The sequence below is a fragment of the Hirundo rustica genome, chromosome 20 (assembly GCF_015227805.2).
Source record: "Hirundo rustica isolate bHirRus1 chromosome 20, bHirRus1.pri.v3, whole genome shotgun sequence".
Taxonomy (NCBI): domain Eukaryota; kingdom Metazoa; phylum Chordata; class Aves; order Passeriformes; family Hirundinidae; genus Hirundo; species Hirundo rustica.
Genome location: NC_053469.1, coordinates 7915215 through 7931659, shown reverse-complemented (window position 1 = coordinate 7931659; position 16445 = coordinate 7915215). Strand labels below are relative to the sequence as shown.

Sequence of the window (16445 nt, the reverse complement as noted above, 5' to 3'; positions counted from 1 at the left end):
CACTGAGGGGGACCACAAAAGGGGGAGCCTGGCTGATTGCATAACTTTGAGAAAATAATAAGAGGAAAAGAAGGAATTAGAAAAAGAGAGAGAGAGAGAGAGTGGAAAAGAGAGAAAGAAAGAAAGCAATTAAAAAAAAAAAATCTGAGACTCAAGTTTCAAGACTCTTTATGTGCTGCAGAGGAGCATAAGGTTTACCAGCAAAGTGCAACGGGGAGTCTGAGAGGAGAAATAGCTTTCTCTTTTGCCAAGGAAAAAAAAAAAAAAAAAAAAGGAATGTGTGTTTTGGACTGGACTGAGAAAGAAAGCTGGGGAGATTGCAAAAAGAGGGGTGCAGGATTTTTGTCATATTGATCCATTCATCTTGATTGTCTTCTTTAAAAAAAAAAATAAATAAGGGGGGGGGGAAGTGATAGGGGGAAAGAAGAAGAGAGGAAAAGAAGGGGAGAAAAGGAAAACAGCAAAAGTGTTTGAACCTCTGGAGCTATCTGCTCCTTCAAGCTGATTGATTAGTCATGATCCCTGCAGTTTTAATGGGAATCATTCAATTGGGAAGGTGGAGCACCCTAGAGTAGATTAGCATATTCTTGTTTACTCATCTTCTGAGGGGCTTTTTCTCTTTTCTTTCATTTTGTGGAGAAGAAGGGAGGGGGGGAGGTTGGGGGAAAGGAGGGGGTTGTGGCTTATGTTATAAAGGAGGCCAAAAAAATAAATAGATTAGAGCATCTTTTGGGGGGAGGGAAATCAGTGGGTCTGAGTCCTGGTGAAAGCTGGGGGGTTGTTTTGGTTTTTTGTTTTGTTTTGTGTGTGTGAGAGTGTGTGAGTGTGTGTGTTTTTTTTAAGAAGAAAAAAATAAAGGGAAGAAAATTCAGCAGAGAAAAGAAGAGAGAGAGGAGTTCCAGCTGTGGAGGAATAGAGGAGAAGAAGACAGATAGAGAAGGAAGAAGAGAGAAATACATTTCAACCAAGAAGGAGTTTTGATTTATTTGATTTTTATTTGTTTTAAGGAGAAAAAAAAATCTATAAGCAGGAAAAGAAAGAAAGAAAGAAAAAGAAAAAAAGAAAAGAAAAAGCAACTGAGAAGGGTTATAAAAAGAGCAAATACCAAGAAGGGTGAACAAGAGAAGAAAGTCAAGGCAAGGAGGAGCCCAAAGCTGGCAGATCGGGAGGATTTGCAGGGGAGAAGGGGGGGGAAGATTGGAAATGCAGCTCTGGAGTTTGCTGCTGCCTCTTGCGCTTCTCTGTACAGCCCTAGCCAGTGGACCCGAATGTGGGATGGACGAGCGCTCCCGCAGGGCACGAAGGGACACCAGGCACAGCCGCCAGCTCCTCCACACTGCCCCGGGCACCTGTGCCACCAGGTTAGCCCGAGGAAGGCGCTCCACTGCTGGGCTGGAGCCCGGGCATGTCCCCCGCAGGAGGCAACAGCGGGAGGTAAAGGACGAAGAGGAGTCCCTTACCCCGAGCAGGGCGCTCTATTTCAGTGGCCAAGGTGATCAGCTGCGGCTGAAGGCAGACGTTGAGCTGCCCCGAGATGCCTTCACTTTGCAAGTGTGGCTGAAAGCCGAAGGCGGACAGAGATCTCCGGCTGTCATTGCAGGTAGGTCCGGCCGTGCCCGTGGCTGCAGCATCCCCGCTCGGCGCCGGGAGCGGGCGGCTGGAGGCGTGCGTGTGTCCGGGAGCGGGCTGTGCACACCCAGCCCCGCGGGAGTGCCCCGCAGCACGCCGGGGATGGCAGCGCCTCTGCCAGCACGCCGGGCTCGCCTTCGCCCCGCCACATATCCCGGGAGATCCCCGGAGCTCTGCGGACCGGCTGGAAGTGTAGGCTCGCAGGAAAAGTTATGTAAACTTTTGCACAGGGGGAACGGCAGTGCCCCGGGGTGGTTTGTGTCTTTTCTGGGTTGCGCGGATTGAGGCGCGGGTAGAAGAGCCAGCTCTTACGGTGGGGTTGTTTTTGGGGTTTTTTTTGTCTAATTTTCGGGTTGGAAAAACTGTAAGTAGAACGTTTGAAAGCGGCTTGTTTGTATGTATGGAAAGAAATGTGTGTGACTGGCGTGTGGCTGCAAAGAAACGCGTATCTGAGGTCCCCCTACGATTTCCTTGGTTTTATTGGCTTTTTAGTGTACTCCACTGTTCGCTCTTTAGATGCAGCGTTAGCGTGTGGTTTCCAAAAAGCTATAAAGGAACTTTTTGGCTATTGTGAAACCTCAAATGAATCAAATGAGTTTATAAAGTTCCCAACCCCTCGACACTCAGCTACGGCTGGGACTCGCACTGCAGCTAGAGGATGTGTGGAGTATTTTTGTCTCCCCTTAGAAATGGCAAGTGTAACATCAATGATTCTAAGGTCAAACAGCCCTATAAAATCATTTAGTACTCAAAGCAGCTACCAGTCTAAGCTGTCTGAGCTGGACAATAACAAGGAGTATTGCACTTTTCTTATTTAAATTTTATGAGCCCATCCTGAATTTGGGTCCCTCTCCCCGCGTTCGCTCCCTCTCCCCCTCCCTCCCTCCCGCCACCTCCCGCCCTTTTCCCCGCTTTAGTGATAAAGTGCAGCAAAGTTGTCGTGAAATCGGATACTTTTCGGAGGGTTACAAACCCTTATAAATGTCGCCACATCCATCTTTGCTCTGAAGGAAGTCATAGAAAATGGAAATGCCTTTAAAAAAAAAAAAAAAAAAAAAAAAAAAAAAAAAAGGAAATAAGCCTGAAAGAGAAACGGGTATTGGGGGGCGGGGGGAAAGACATGTTTTACAGTTCCTTTGGCAAGGAGATTCCCTGAAAGTACAAAGTTTCCATGTCCTAGGATGCCTTAAAGAGACAGGGAGGATTTCCCCTTCCCCTTTAAGTGGAGTCGCCTCCTCGCAGGAGGCAGCGCTGCCTGCGCCGGTGGCTGCCCCGCCAGCCCCGCTCGCTGTCCCCTGCCACCCTCCCTCCTTCCTGCCACCTCCCCGGCTCCTCTGCCCCAGCCCTGACCGGCGCGGCTGCTGTCTCGCAAGAAAGTTGCTTTGTCCTAAAGAAAACAAAAAAACCCGAGATGAACTCGGCCGCGCTTTCCCTTAACTTTCCCCGATCCCCGCCGCTCCGCTCCGCTGGCTGGTGAGGAGGCAGGCGCGGTTTGCGCGGGGCTGCCGGGGTGGGCAGGAGGTGCCGGGCACGGGCTGGTCCCGTGTGCCTTCAGAGCAGTGATTTCATAGGTGAACCGCCTTATTCCTTGCTTTATTTCCCCCCGGCTGGCTCGCACGCTGCTCTTCTGGTTCCCAACCCTAACTTAAACCCCAGGGCTCAAAGTGCTTCCCTTTCAAGTTGGGAAAGGCAGAACTGGGGTTTGCACAGAATCTCATCAGTATCAAAACAGGGTTCAGTGCATTTTTTAACGTGTTTAATCCAACACCTAGGACCCCGTGTCTGTCTTTGGTGTGAGTATCTCTAATTCTCACAATGGGGAACCTAGACAAACACACACAAAGATCATTTGTAGTAAAATGCTTTAATTGGATGGGGGAGGTTGGGTTGTTGCCTGTATAAAACACTTGACCCATTTTATGCATGGAAATAACATACCACTGTGAAAAATGAAGAGAAATGCCCCAGTTTTGCACTGTAGAGTTTCAGCTCAGCTCAGGAGGACTTTGTGATTTTTATTTTATTTTTAAGCTCCCCCTGCCCCCCTCGCACGCACTCTTGAAGAGGAGCCAGGTTTGGCTCTGTGTGTAAACACCTGGAAGAGGTCCAAGAGGAACTCACTTGGAGTATCCTCTGCACACCACAGCCTCCCAGACCTGCAGCAAGCTTAGGGAGAGATTACGCTTCCCTCAATGAGGAAATCAAGGGTTCTGGCTGCCAAAACTCTTGGCTTTCACATTTTCACTGTTTTGGGATGTGACAGACTGAGGAGCTCAGTTCTGCTGTTGAATTCGCATCTGTAGGACCCCACTGAAATCAAGAACCCATCTGGGTGTTTGGAGGGGAAGGGACTGGGGCACGTTTGCTGGCAGTGCCAGAAGTGAGTTTCTCCCCAACTTTCTTCCCAGTTGCAAAGTGTGTCTGTGTCTGAGTTTCTGTGTGTACGGATCTGAGCTAAGGGGTGGCATTGACTGGAATACACCTCTCTTTCAGAGTTGCTCTTGTGTCTTCACTTACTTTCTGCCCCCCACTTTCTGCCCGTGACGACTGCTCCCCTTGCACCTCTCCCTGCTGGCATATAAAAAAATACTGCAAGTCGTACAGGAGGAGGCCCATGGGTGCCTGTAGGGGAAACCTGTTGTGTCTGTTAAAAATCTCATGTAGGACCCAAGTTGTTATCAGCTTCCGCGCCTGAGCCCTGACATAACGGAGTTCTTCTGCTAATCCAGGCTTCAGGAGTTTCTGTCTGGAGCCAACTCTCCTTACGTCACCCTCTGCTGCAGTATTCAATTTGTTTTCATAAATGGCTAATTTTACAGCGCTGTTAAGTGGGTTCGTCATTGTGCCGGGCCATGCCCTGTCTCTGATGAGAGGCAGTCCTGGTGCCAGGCTCTGCCAATTTTCACGCTGCTTGGCAGCGATGTTATTGCCGCCCTGTTTGACTCCGCTGATATCTGCTCTGGCATTTGTCAGAGGGAAAGCTGTTGGGAAACTGGAAGTCTGACCCATTGATCTGCGTTACGCAAAAAGCTCAGGAGCCCTGTCGGGGCTGGGCTGCGCTCCTCGGAGCGGCTCCCGCGGTGCGGCTCCCGGAGCAGCTCCCGGCTGCTGCGGGCTCGCCCTCCCTCCTCCTTCCATCCCTCCCTCCCTCCTTCTCTCCCTCCCTCTCTCCCACCCTCCCTCCCTCCCCGGGCCGCGGAGTTCTTGGACAAACCCTGCTGGGATGTGCGCACCTCGCCCGCAGCACAGCGCATCCCTCTTGTAAACACGCACATGTGCGCATGGAATCAGCCGGGCGCCTTCGGGCACCTTCCAACCCGCGGTGCAGGAAAGGGTTAAGGTGGGGCTGTGCTGGGTTGGGTGATGCACACACACACAACTCCGTGCGAAATGAGGGGCTTCAAAGCGCTGCTTGACCTTGCTGCTGTTGCAATCAAAGGTATACCAGTTCCACTGTGAAAACGTAACCCCATCCTAGGAACGGGATGCTCCCGAGTCCCTGTCGGGGTGTTTGCTGCTTTGTGGGGTGGCTCGTGTTTTCACGGGAGCGAGATGTTGACTCTTTACTGGTTGGGAGCTGAGAGGAGCGGGATGAATGATCGGCAGCGGGAGCTGGAGTAAGAAGGCGTGGCTGCTCTGAAGAGTGAAAGTTATTTGTATTTTGGTTTGGTTTTCTGTTTGTTTTTTGTTTGGTTTTTTTTTTTTTTTTTACCCCCACTTCTTGATTTCATTCCCCTCTGTCTCTATTCCTCAGCCTGCCAACAGGGAGCATGATCCCAACTCAATAAAGCTTCATCTGTAAGAGAGTGCCTATGTTTTCCCAACTTCAGCCCTTGGTGAACGTAAAACTGCAGCAGAATCCAAGGGGAGAGAAAACACAAAACCGGCACGGTGGAGCTGACTTAAAGCCACAGCTTTTGCATGTAAGAGACTGAGAAACATCCGTGCCAAGGTCCCATAATTAGGCAATTATAAAGAGATGTAATTGACACTGCATAGGTCTAGTCCCTCTATGGAGTTAAAGAATGTAGGTTTACTCCGGGGAGTTGTTTTCTTCTGAAGTTTTGGGGCTTGATATTGGTTTAATTCACTTCAGGCAGAATTGGTGACCTGGGTCCTGTCTCCAGAGTTGTTCCTTGTGCTGGGAACTTGAGGTTGTTTTCAATAGAGAGTTTACTCAGAGTTACACTGGCACTAAAACAATAGGCAGGTAGATAACGTGGCATTTTCAACGGCCTGTTGTCTTTCAAGTGCATGAATTTTCTAGTTGTGTTCTGTAATGAAGAACTACAATGAAGGAGTAAGTCAAACATAAAACTTTTAGTCCTGTTGTTTAATGAGTGCTTGTGCAAGGTCCCAGGGTGCTGGGCAGAGTGCAGTGACAGGAGCTGGAACACCTGCACAGATGTTCCTGCCAGGTGACGAGACTCCAAAACACCACTGCTGGAGGGTGGGGGAAGCTCTGTGGGTTTGGCTTCCCTGTGGATGGGTTCAAATGATTATCCTCTTCATGACTATGGATCTGGACATGGCTTGACTCATAGGTCACTGAACAAAATACCCTCACAGCTTGTCATTTACTAAATATTTGCATTTGAACAGCGCATTTCCTTCAGCCTTTGGAAGCTGGGACAAGAATCAGAAACTGATTTTTCTTTCCATTACGTTTCTGATTTAATCTGGTCTCATTCTTTTGACCAGCAACACTCTAGAGTCAGAACAGCATCGTTAGAAGAAAGTTGGGGGTTGCGTTTTTCTCCTTAAAACATTCACACATCGGCTGCTCTAATTAATGAAATGATAATAAAACAGTGAGGGCAATTTGTGTGAACGATGGCAAATCTAGATTCCTAAATGATGCATGGCTGTCTCCTGTAGGCACAGAGTTGTGTCCCAGGCTGAGCTGGCCTCTCCAAGCTTCATTTCAGCCTGATTTATTTCAAGCCAGCCTGTTTCAGTTAGAAAAACTCGCGTGAGGCAGCAAGCAAGCGGTGAGGACGGTGTTTGGAGAGAGAGCAGGAGCAAGGCTGTCCTCAGGGACTCTGGGGATGTCTGGAGGAGAGTAGAGCAGAGCTGTGCAGGGCTGAGGGCGAGGGGAAGCCCTTGGAGAGCCTTCGCACGCGAAGCCAAAGCCAGCCCTGGGCGGGGTTGGATCACCCTGGATCAGGCTGGAGCCGCTCCGCAGGCCCCCACTCCCACCCCACATGGTGCCAGGGGGTGTTGTAGGTGTCCAGGGGGTGCTGAGGCTGTGGCTGCACTGAGCACAGGTGTCCCCTGTCAGCCACACGTGGCATGGGGAGGGATGAGCCTAAATCCCAAATGCCAGAGGGTCTCCCTGATGCTGCATCCCTGGGAACCCTAACCCAGACCCTCCACACAGGCAGGTGCCACTTTCCAGTGCCCCACAGGACAGCTCTCTGCTTGCACAGCTGACCCAGGTGTTTGCTGAGGCAGCTCCAGGATCTTTGAGTCCACTGACCTTTGCCAAGGGTGGGAGAGATCCTTGGCTGAGCACACGGAACAGCAAAGATCTGACTGCCACTGGACACCTTGCCAGTCACTTAGAGGCAGCCAGCTGAGAGGAGCAGGGACTTCTGGTGCAGAAAACCTTCTTTGGAACCTGGGTCTGGCTCTGCCAGGGCATGGGTCTGTCATAAGAGAGAGGAAGCCACAGTGCATCCAGGGGCACCTTTAACTCAAAAGTGTTTTGTACCCTGCAGTCCTGAAAGCCAGCTGTGTCCTGGGTGTGTCAGGAGGAGTCTGGGCAGCAGAGGAGTGGGGATTGTGCCCCTGTGCCCCTGTGCCCAGGTGTGACCCCACCTGCAGAGCTGCCCCAGCCCTGGCACAGCACAGGAAGGAGCTGGAGCTGCTGGAGAGATCCAGAGGAGGCTCCAGGGGGATCAGAGGGATGGAGCAGCTCTGCTGGGAGGAAAGGCTGGGACAGCTGGGAGTGTTCACCTGGAGAGGAGAAGCTTTGGGGTGACCTCGGTGTGGCCTGGCAGGGCCTGAAGAGGTTCTGCAAGAGAGCTGGACAGGGACTTCTGACAAAGACTGAGAGTACCAGGACAAGGGGAATGGCTTCACACTGAAAGAGAATAGGTTTGATCAGATATTAGGAAGAAATCCTTCCCTGGGAGGGTGTTGAGGCCCTGGCACAGGGTGCCCAGAGCAGCTGTGGCTGCCCCTGGATCCCTGGAGTATCCCAGACCAGGTTGGACATTGGGCTTTGGAGCAGCCTGGGACGGTGGAAGGTGTCCCTGCCATGGCAGGGGTGGAATGAGATGACTTTTAAGGGTCCCTTCTAATCCAAACCATTCTATGAAAAATATTGCAGGACCAACAAGATTTAGATGCTCTAAAGGCCAAAGGATTAAGCAAGGGCAAAGGATTAAGCAAGTGCTTTCACATTGGATTTTCATGCTGGCCCAAGCCAGGGAAAGGAAAAAAAAAAAAAAAAAAAAAAGAGGAGCCAAAGTATAGTGTCTTTTTTCAAAAAGACATGTTGAAAAAAACAAAAATAAAAACCCTTCCTTGCCTGGGGTCAGCTGAAATGCTCCCATATAATAGTTTTGCTTCTAATTTTATCTGTTGCTTTTTCAGCTCCTCTTTTCTTTTCTCCGATAAAAATTACAGGAGCAGAAGCAGAGAAGGGACCACCTGGGTTGCCAAATTCAGTCCCCTGCAGGGTCCGGGATATAACAGCAGATAATTAGTCCAAACATTCACAGAGAATCCACTTTGTAGGTTCTGATATAGCACAGGCCACAGAAGATTTCCCAGTGCTCTACTATAAACCAAAGCTCTTCAACTAAGACCGAGAGTCACCGTTTTAATGTAAGACAGGAAAAGAGAAGGACAGATCGACAACATCTTAAGTACCTAAAATCCAAAACATTGGTTTAGAAAACTGTTAAGTATGAGAAAGAAAAACACTGGCTGGTAAAAGGTTTCAGCTTTCTTATTTTCAGAGAGTTAAAATGAATCAGGTGTTTTGACAGTTAGGAAACTTCTATTGAAATTTTGAGTTGGAATATTTGCCAAAACTGATCCTTTCCCACAGATAGTCTGTTTTGATTAATTTCCCCTTTTCCTGAGAAAAATATTTTATCAAACATTTCCCACCCTTCTCTGGTCTTAGCCCGTGTGGCAGCTCCTACATCCCATTGTAGCAGGAATGAATGCTTGACTGCGTTTTTACTTCTTCGCATCTTATATTCCAGATGCTTGAGGAAATGCATCAGAAAATACTTGTTTGATCAAAATCCTCTATGTTGTTTTTTTTTTCTCTCAGGTGTATCAGCAAGTCTCATATAATCTTTTCTTCATTTACCCTCCTCTCTCTATGCTACTAATTTTTTTCATCTACTGTTTACGTAGGCAGTATATATTAATCTTCCTATCCCATATATGCAAAATACATTGGACTCTTCTATTTCCTGAGTTCTGGGCATTGGCTTCATGCATTGTTCTGGACTCAGTCATGTTTTGTTTCTTTGTTTTCCCAAAAAAGAGGCTTCTGAAGATGAACCTTTTCCCTCACCTCACCCTTCAATTGCTCTGTGCCCATTTCCCCACCTGGGGGTTGCTGACATCTGGATATGACTCTTGATTTTATTTCACCTTCCTGTAGAGAAGGAATACTTGATTGTTGTGCTGTTTTCTCTGTCTCTCCACATTTCTCTTCATTTTCTCTGCTGTGAGCATGCATGCACACACACACACACACCATTTCCAAAGCACCTTTGATTTTCTTCCCAGATCAATAGAGCATTTAAACTCCAATGATCAAGGAGGAGCAGCTTGTTTATTTCCCCACATATTCTGACACAAGTGGCACATCTTGTAAACTGCTTTGATTTGATGTTAGTGCCTATTATAAAGTTTACTCTCCCCAAAGCCATCCATGAAGTTAAAGTACTCTTACTCTGAGCAGGAGCAGAGCAGAACTCAAAAAGGCAAGGTAAAAAGAGAACAGGAGTGAATATCTTACCACAGAAATTTGCTTTCTGCTATCCTTGTTGACAGTGATCAGGACAATTTGAGGGCTGTTGAGCATCCGTGAGTTTGGCAGCACCAAGTGAGGGCACATTGTCTATCATAGCTGAAAGTGAACAGATATGAATACAGGTCAATTATCCCTTGGAAGAATGGGACTGGATCCGTGGTTACACAGGAAGCACGGACTTGATCCTAAACCTGGTCAAGATCATGAAAAACATCATTGAGCTTGGCTGAATCTGGCAAAGGCTGTGATTTCAGAGTTTTTCCACACCCCTTCTCTGCAGCCTGGACCTGGCTGTGGTCCTTGCTTTTGGAGACTTGTTTTCTGCTTTGGACATGAGAGAAGAAACACTGTGAAGCCCTAACATCAGAGGAAGGGCACATGTTTATTTGGTTTTTCTATACTCCAAATCTCAAATTGGCCTCTGTCTCCATCAACCGTTCCTCTTTTTTTCCCCTCTCTTTTTTCCTTTTTGTTGTTTTGAACGTCAAAATCTCCCCTTTTCCAAACCCACCCTCCCATTATCTGTTCTGCGGGGTGATGTCAGTGTGTGGCTTTCCCCATCCAATCCCTCCACCCCCTCTTATCACCATCCTAGCCTCAGTCTTTCCCCTACTGTCTGGTGTCCTGGATTCCCCTGCTTTCCCTCCTTCCTGCTCCTCACAGCCGCTGCTGTCCTGCTCCTCTCCCTCCGTCTGTGCTGCGGGAGGGTGGTGTCCCCTCCCAGGGTGGCCACAGGCTGGTGGCTTTGGCCAGCTGGTGTTGGAAGCGCTGTGGGAACACAGGGTAAGCAGGCGGCGTGCTCGTGTGCTCAGCCAGGCTCACGGGCTTGCCTATTTTCCGGGAATTATTGATATTGTTCTGTTTAATATCCATCCTCGCCGTGCGCAAACAAGGAGCCAGCGCTCGCTCTCGCAGAGAGGGAGCGAGGGGGAAGTGAAACTGAGAAGCATCTGGAGTTGGCCTGGGGAAGCAGCAGCTGAGAGATATGATACCAGCTCATGAAAGCAAAAGAATCGTTGTGTTAGAGAAACAAACCACTCTGTTCTGTGCTGGGCACCTCCTGGGGCCTGGTGGGCTCTCAAGTCCTCCTTTTGGGTGATATTTAAAGGTTTTTTTATCTCTTCTCCTTCCTCCCCTCTGCCGTGTTTTTTCCTTCTTTTCCTTATCTAATTTATTGTCTCTCTGTTTGCTTTAAATCACTTTCCCATATGGATTTCTCTCTTCTGACCCATCTTCCCCTCCCTCATCTGATTCCCAGGAGTCTTCTGTCGTCATGGAATTGGGAGAAGAGCAGCCCTGTTCCTGACACCGAGCATCAGCTGCAGGCTCCTTTCCCCCTTCGTTTTCTTCCTTGTCTGTTCTCTGCTGTTAGTGTTGGAAACGTATTCACAAAGATCATCCACTGGATTGAGGAAACAGATTTTATCACCATTATTTTGTTTGTTTTACTTAAGACAGGGATAGAAATGAAAAGGAAAGGCATCTGCTGTTACCAGTGTTACTTAGTTTTGAATGGAGTTTTTTTGCCTCCTGTACTAATGTATCCTAGTGCTGTTATTTTTCTTTATCATTGCAGCAAGATTATGGTTTTATGGTCTTGAACTTGCCGTAAAACTTCCTGCTGCTGATGATGATAAATCTCAGGTGTGAGAGAATACATCCCGTAGAATCAGGGAAGCTGAGGAACGGAGGGATGCTCTGATTTGTCCTGCAGCGTGCTGGTGACAAAGTCAGCCATCAGACCCACCAGCGGTCCTTTTTCTACTTTTTATTATTGTTTTTTAGGGACGATGATGGTTACTCCTCAGATGAGATCATTCTCCATGTGAAGTCACATGCCCTAATTCCTGCAGGATGTTTCATTGCAGCTGCTGAGGGTTCTTCAGTGGATGATGGCAGTACTGGGCCAATGGTGGTGATGGAGTCTGTCACCTGCCAGGTGACATCCTGCTGGTGACAGCACAGGGGCTGGGGGAAACAGGCACTTGGAATTAGTGACACGAGGTCTTTGGAGATGGAAGAAAATCAGATGGTCTGGAATTCATATCTCTGAGCCAGACATGTCGATGATGGTTGAATCCACACAAATTATTGTGTTTCTCAGATGGAACAGCGAGTGCAGCTCACAATGGGAGAGAAAAGCAAATATCAGCAAAGCCCCTTAGTTCAGAGTACTCCTATTTAAATTGGAGTACTTTGATTTTTTTATCCATCTGCACGTTAGTTATTGTATTGGCTTGCTGAAATGGCTTGTAAAACATGGAAGTTGTAACTGCTTATCTTCCTAGGAAATGCTGAAAATATAACTCTGTATATCTCAGGTTATTAAATTAGGGACAAAACAACTTGCTTACCCTGTAGTTAAATCCAGAGCAGGTGAGAGGTTGCAGAAGGGGCTCCAGAGGATTTCTGGGGAGGGATCACCACCCAGTGCACACCCTCGTGGCTGAACAACCAGTGTTTCTGTCTGGAGCATCACCAGGGAGGCTGTACATCCAATCCATGGGAGTTTGTTCTGAATGCAGCAGCATCTGTGCTTGTAAAGTCTGAGGTGCAAAAGTTGAGATCTGGAGCTTGCATTACTACTGTCTTACATGTCATCTGTCTTGTGGATAAACAGAGCAGCCTCTCGGAGGTCAAAACAGCACCTTTCACCAGTGATAATTTAATGAGAATTATTTTCAGTGTGGAAAACTAGACAAGAATTGGAAGCCTCCTGTGCTGTAGCTCGTGAATGGAGATGTTCAGGGAGAAAAGGAGTACTGGGAGAAAAAGCAAATGTTAAGTAAATGCATTACACACACAGTTTTGAAACATACTTGGCAGCGGGAAGGGCGAGCAATGCAAGCCAGATTCTGCTGTTGAACACACCAATGTAAACCTAGAGTAACTCTTTTGGAGAGGAAATCAGGGGGGGCTGCTCCAGGCCTGTGAATGTGTAGAATTTTGGGGCAGAGACAGAGGGCACGCAATGGGGAAAGTGACCAAGCTGAGAGGTGGATGTTGTGGAGAACAACCTCCAACCACCGTCACCGCCGTTGGTGGTTTTAGTTGGGTGTGTAATGGTTATGGTGATGCAGTGGGAAACATTTGTACAATGTGGGGTTGTGTTTTTGCTTTCTGAAGTGTTTTCTGCATATACCTATATCGTAATCCCTCCAGACTGTGGAACTGGGCCATGCAGCAGTGTTACAGTGAGCCCTTTGTGTTTCCGGCAACAAACACTCCTGAACTCTGCTCTCCAGGCTTGTGGCCTAAACTCCGTCACCCCCGCCCGTACTGTCCCATCTCCAGCAATAATATTCCCTGCTCTGTTTATAAACAAACACCCTCGGAGGAAGTTCACGGGAAGAAAAGTTAGTTAATGAAAATCAACCACGCACCCAGGCCCGGGCTGTGGGTTGGAGCCAGCAGGGTTGCTGGATGTTTCCTACCCTGAATCTGCTTGTAGGAGTTTCTTTGATGAGATGTTTGCCTGTCTGTCTAACTCTGTGTCTTCCTCATCTTTTCCCATCGTCATGGAAAATGTAAAAGAAGTGGGGAAAAATTGCTGTCTGAATTTGCTTTGAAATCAGCACGGACAGCATTCGGGAACCCCGAGCAGGGAGGTTGACTTCAGTAGCCATGTAGGTTTTCTTCTTAGTAAATCCACTGATTTTGTCTGTTTTGTTGTTGTTGTTGCTGTTTTAACATCAAAATCTAGATTCTGGCTCCTGGCAAAACTGTTGCTCTTGAGTTGCGCAAAGGCTGTAAAAGGACTAAAACAGCCCGAAGGACAATTGTCCACTACAGTGTGAGCACAGGGCTGATGGTACATCTGGTGTTGCACACCATTCTCACAGAACCACCCCTTCAGGAGGCAGGAGTGAGCAGGACCCAGGGGAGTGGGTAACACGGGACTGTGGTCACCGTGGGCATGAGCAAAGCACGGTACTGGTGCCGGCAGCTGGGAAACACAGAATGTTTTCTGACTTGTTCCAGAGGTCCTACAATCCCTGACATTTTCTTCTGGCTGCTCCTGGTTTGTGTCTTTAGCACGGCATCTTGGTCTCAGGTACGAGGTGAGTGGATTAGGTGTTTGTTTCCTTCCAGGAGACAGCTGGATCCTCTAATAAGCCTTTCTGGCCACTCAAAATGCACAGCAAGATCCTAAGATGTAGGAAAGCTCTGGCAGTAAGGGAGGCAGCCTGGTCAGGGCTGTGATTCCTCCCCGGGGCAGAGGTGGGTGGCAGTGCAGTGCCCATGTCGCTCCTCTCTTCCATAAGGAGTGTGTTTGGAATCTGGGGCTAAGGGAGCTTTTACAGATATAATGGATGAGGAAGCTGTGGTCCCACTTTACATTCTAAGAGCCTCAAAGCTTTAGCAGTGCGCTACAAAAGGTGTGTCCAGTGCTGGCAGAATCTCCATACCTTAAAATGGGATGGTTTAAAATAGTCTTGTCTACTGATTTTTGTTGAAAGAGTAGTTTCTCTTGCTGAACAAATGTCTTCTGTCAAGTCTTATCTTTGAGGCAACTCCAGTGTGGTCTCTCCACCTCCCATCCCAATGGGGGAAGATAATCAGAAGTGAGCATTCTGCATTGCAGCAGGGACAGAGTTTATCAGTTGTTGCACAATCCCTTTGCCTGTGAGCAGGTTAAATAAAGGAGTGTGGTGCAAATGGACCTGGTTTATACTGGTGAGCCTCCTCCCAGAATTCCAGCGTAGCTATCAACAGTTTCTCCTCACAGAAAAGTTGAGTGATTCATTCTCACCCTTTGAGGGGTTCTGAATTATTGAAGGACAGAGGATATTCTGCTGGGAAAGGCTGGAATTCCCCGCAGTTCTCTTGCTAGGGATGGTTTAATCAAACAGATTGTTTACATTCTGTGTCTCAGCAGAGGCAGTGCTCAAACAGCAGTGGTCTTCAACTGGACACTGTAGCACTGGGGGTTTATTTTGTTTTGTTTTAAACATCGGCATACCACCAGTTTTACTGGGAAATGGCCATCTGCAAACACCTGCAGGCCCCATGGAACAGGCCAGAGAAGGAATCAACAGCAGCTGTGTCTCACGGAGGCAAAATGAGACAGCAAGGGGGCCGTGTTTCTTCTCCAGAGGTTTTTGCAGGGCTGGGATTTGGCAGCAGAGGTGGGCTGGGAGCATTTGCACTCCTGGAGGAAGAGACCTAGCAGCAGGAGGTGGCTGAATGTTGGTCCAAACTCTTCTCTGAGCCCCAAACACTAATGGTAGAGGCAGAGAAGCAAAAGTCTCTTTTTGCCAAAACCTTGTGTTTTGCGTCACGCTGTGAAGGCCAAACTGTTCCGTGAACACTTTCTGTGCTCTCAGACTTGAGAGGGCTCAGACTGAAAGGAATGGGAGTTACGTATTCCATGAGAGAGAGGGAAGAAGGAGATGAGATTAGGACAGTTCTTCCTACCACCGCCCATCTCTCCACTCCCTCGGGAGCAACACCTTTTGCACCTGTATCAACAACACTTTATTGCACTTCTGTATGTCCAAAATTGGCCATAAGCCTTGAGTCAAGATTTTCACTTGCGTTCACATCCTTTCTTTTTTTATTCCTCTTTGGTGTATTCTGGAAGTGATGTATTTCCGCTCCCCATGCGCAGGATCTTCTGTGCCTCACTGAGGAGGACGCACGCAAGTAGGCAATGTGGCCAACATTCTTCCAAACCCCAGCAACCCAACCAGCTGTTCAGCAGGGCTGTTATTTATTGAGAACTGTCAATGTGTTCAACACATGGTGTCCTTTGCCCTGTCGAGCCAGCAGCCTGGCTTTTATGGGTTTCTCTGACACTTGTCACACGCTGGTGACGGGACAAGCTGGAACAGGCACACGGGTTTATGTGAACATTATTCTAGAAGGGCATTGCAACAAGATGTTCTATAAGGGAAGGAGGGACAGAGACCAGCTGGCAGAGGAGAAAACAGAGGCTGTTGCAAAGGGTAGAGGTTTCTTTTTGGCTGGTGCTTTCGGAAAGAGAACAGAGATTTCCTTCAGCGATAAATTAGATGCTTAGGGAGAAAGAAAGGGTGTTTGTTTCAGCAGTGATGCAACTCCTGTGCGAGAGAAGCAGGCTGCCTCTCCTGCTAATTCCAGCTGCTGGCTCTGTGGCAGAGTGGAAGTGCGCAGGTTGCTTTGGGGTTTTAGTTGCTGCTCTGCAATTGGTGCGAGGTGCCTTCAGCTCTGTCCTTTCCATCTCCAGAGGTGGGATAATGTCTCTCAGCAGCCTGCAGGGAGATGCTGTTTGTAAGGATGAGGAAATGTCATCAGCGCAGCACTTCATGAATGAAGCTGTGAATGACAAATGCCACTCCTTTGCACCAACAGGTTGGAATGCTCAGCCAAGAAGCCCCGATGGCCAGGCTTGTGCTGGGTTCCTGTGCTGCTGTAAAGGGAAGACTGAGGTTGTGGAATGCCAAAAAGACAGAAAGACAGGGGACACATCTTGCCAATCTCCTACTTATCTATTTGTCCCATCTTTTGTTCTCTTGACTTGTGTAAGCTCGTATTCATGAGTATCGCAGGTATTTATTTTCCCCCACTGAAAAACAGAACCATTGCCTGAACAGTGTGACTCTGGCCACATTCCCTCCTATTCAGCACAATGCAATCTTGGCTCTTTACTAGTTAATATTTTCTGTCAACAACCTGCAAGAAAACAAAATCAGTGCTGATAAAATTTGCAGATGTTGCAGAGTGCAGGGAGTGGTAAACAATGACCAGAACAGGACTCTCAGTTGGGTGTTTTCAAAAGCTGAGAACATGCAAACTTTGTATCCGAGTAAAGCCAAATGTGAAGTCATTC

The 16445-nt window shown here is 48.2% G+C and overlaps 1 protein-coding gene across 2 annotated transcripts in view; it reads left to right on the top strand.

Annotated features, from left to right (window-relative positions):
* Positions 1 to 1130: 1130 nt before the first annotated feature.
* Positions 1131 to 16445, top strand: part of PAPPA (pappalysin 1) — a 180632-nt gene continuing 165317 nt past the window's right edge. Inside the window, exon 1 of one of the 2 annotated variants that reach the window (XM_040083345.2) lies at positions 1131 to 1600. In XM_040083345.2, coding sequence (XP_039939279.1) covers positions 1204 to 1600 — 397 coding nt within the window. In that variant the 5' untranslated portion in view covers positions 1131 to 1203. Of the gene's footprint in view, positions 1601 to 1733; positions 1839 to 16445 lie in introns of those variants that run through there. The other variant, XM_040083346.2, reaches the window with a different exon arrangement.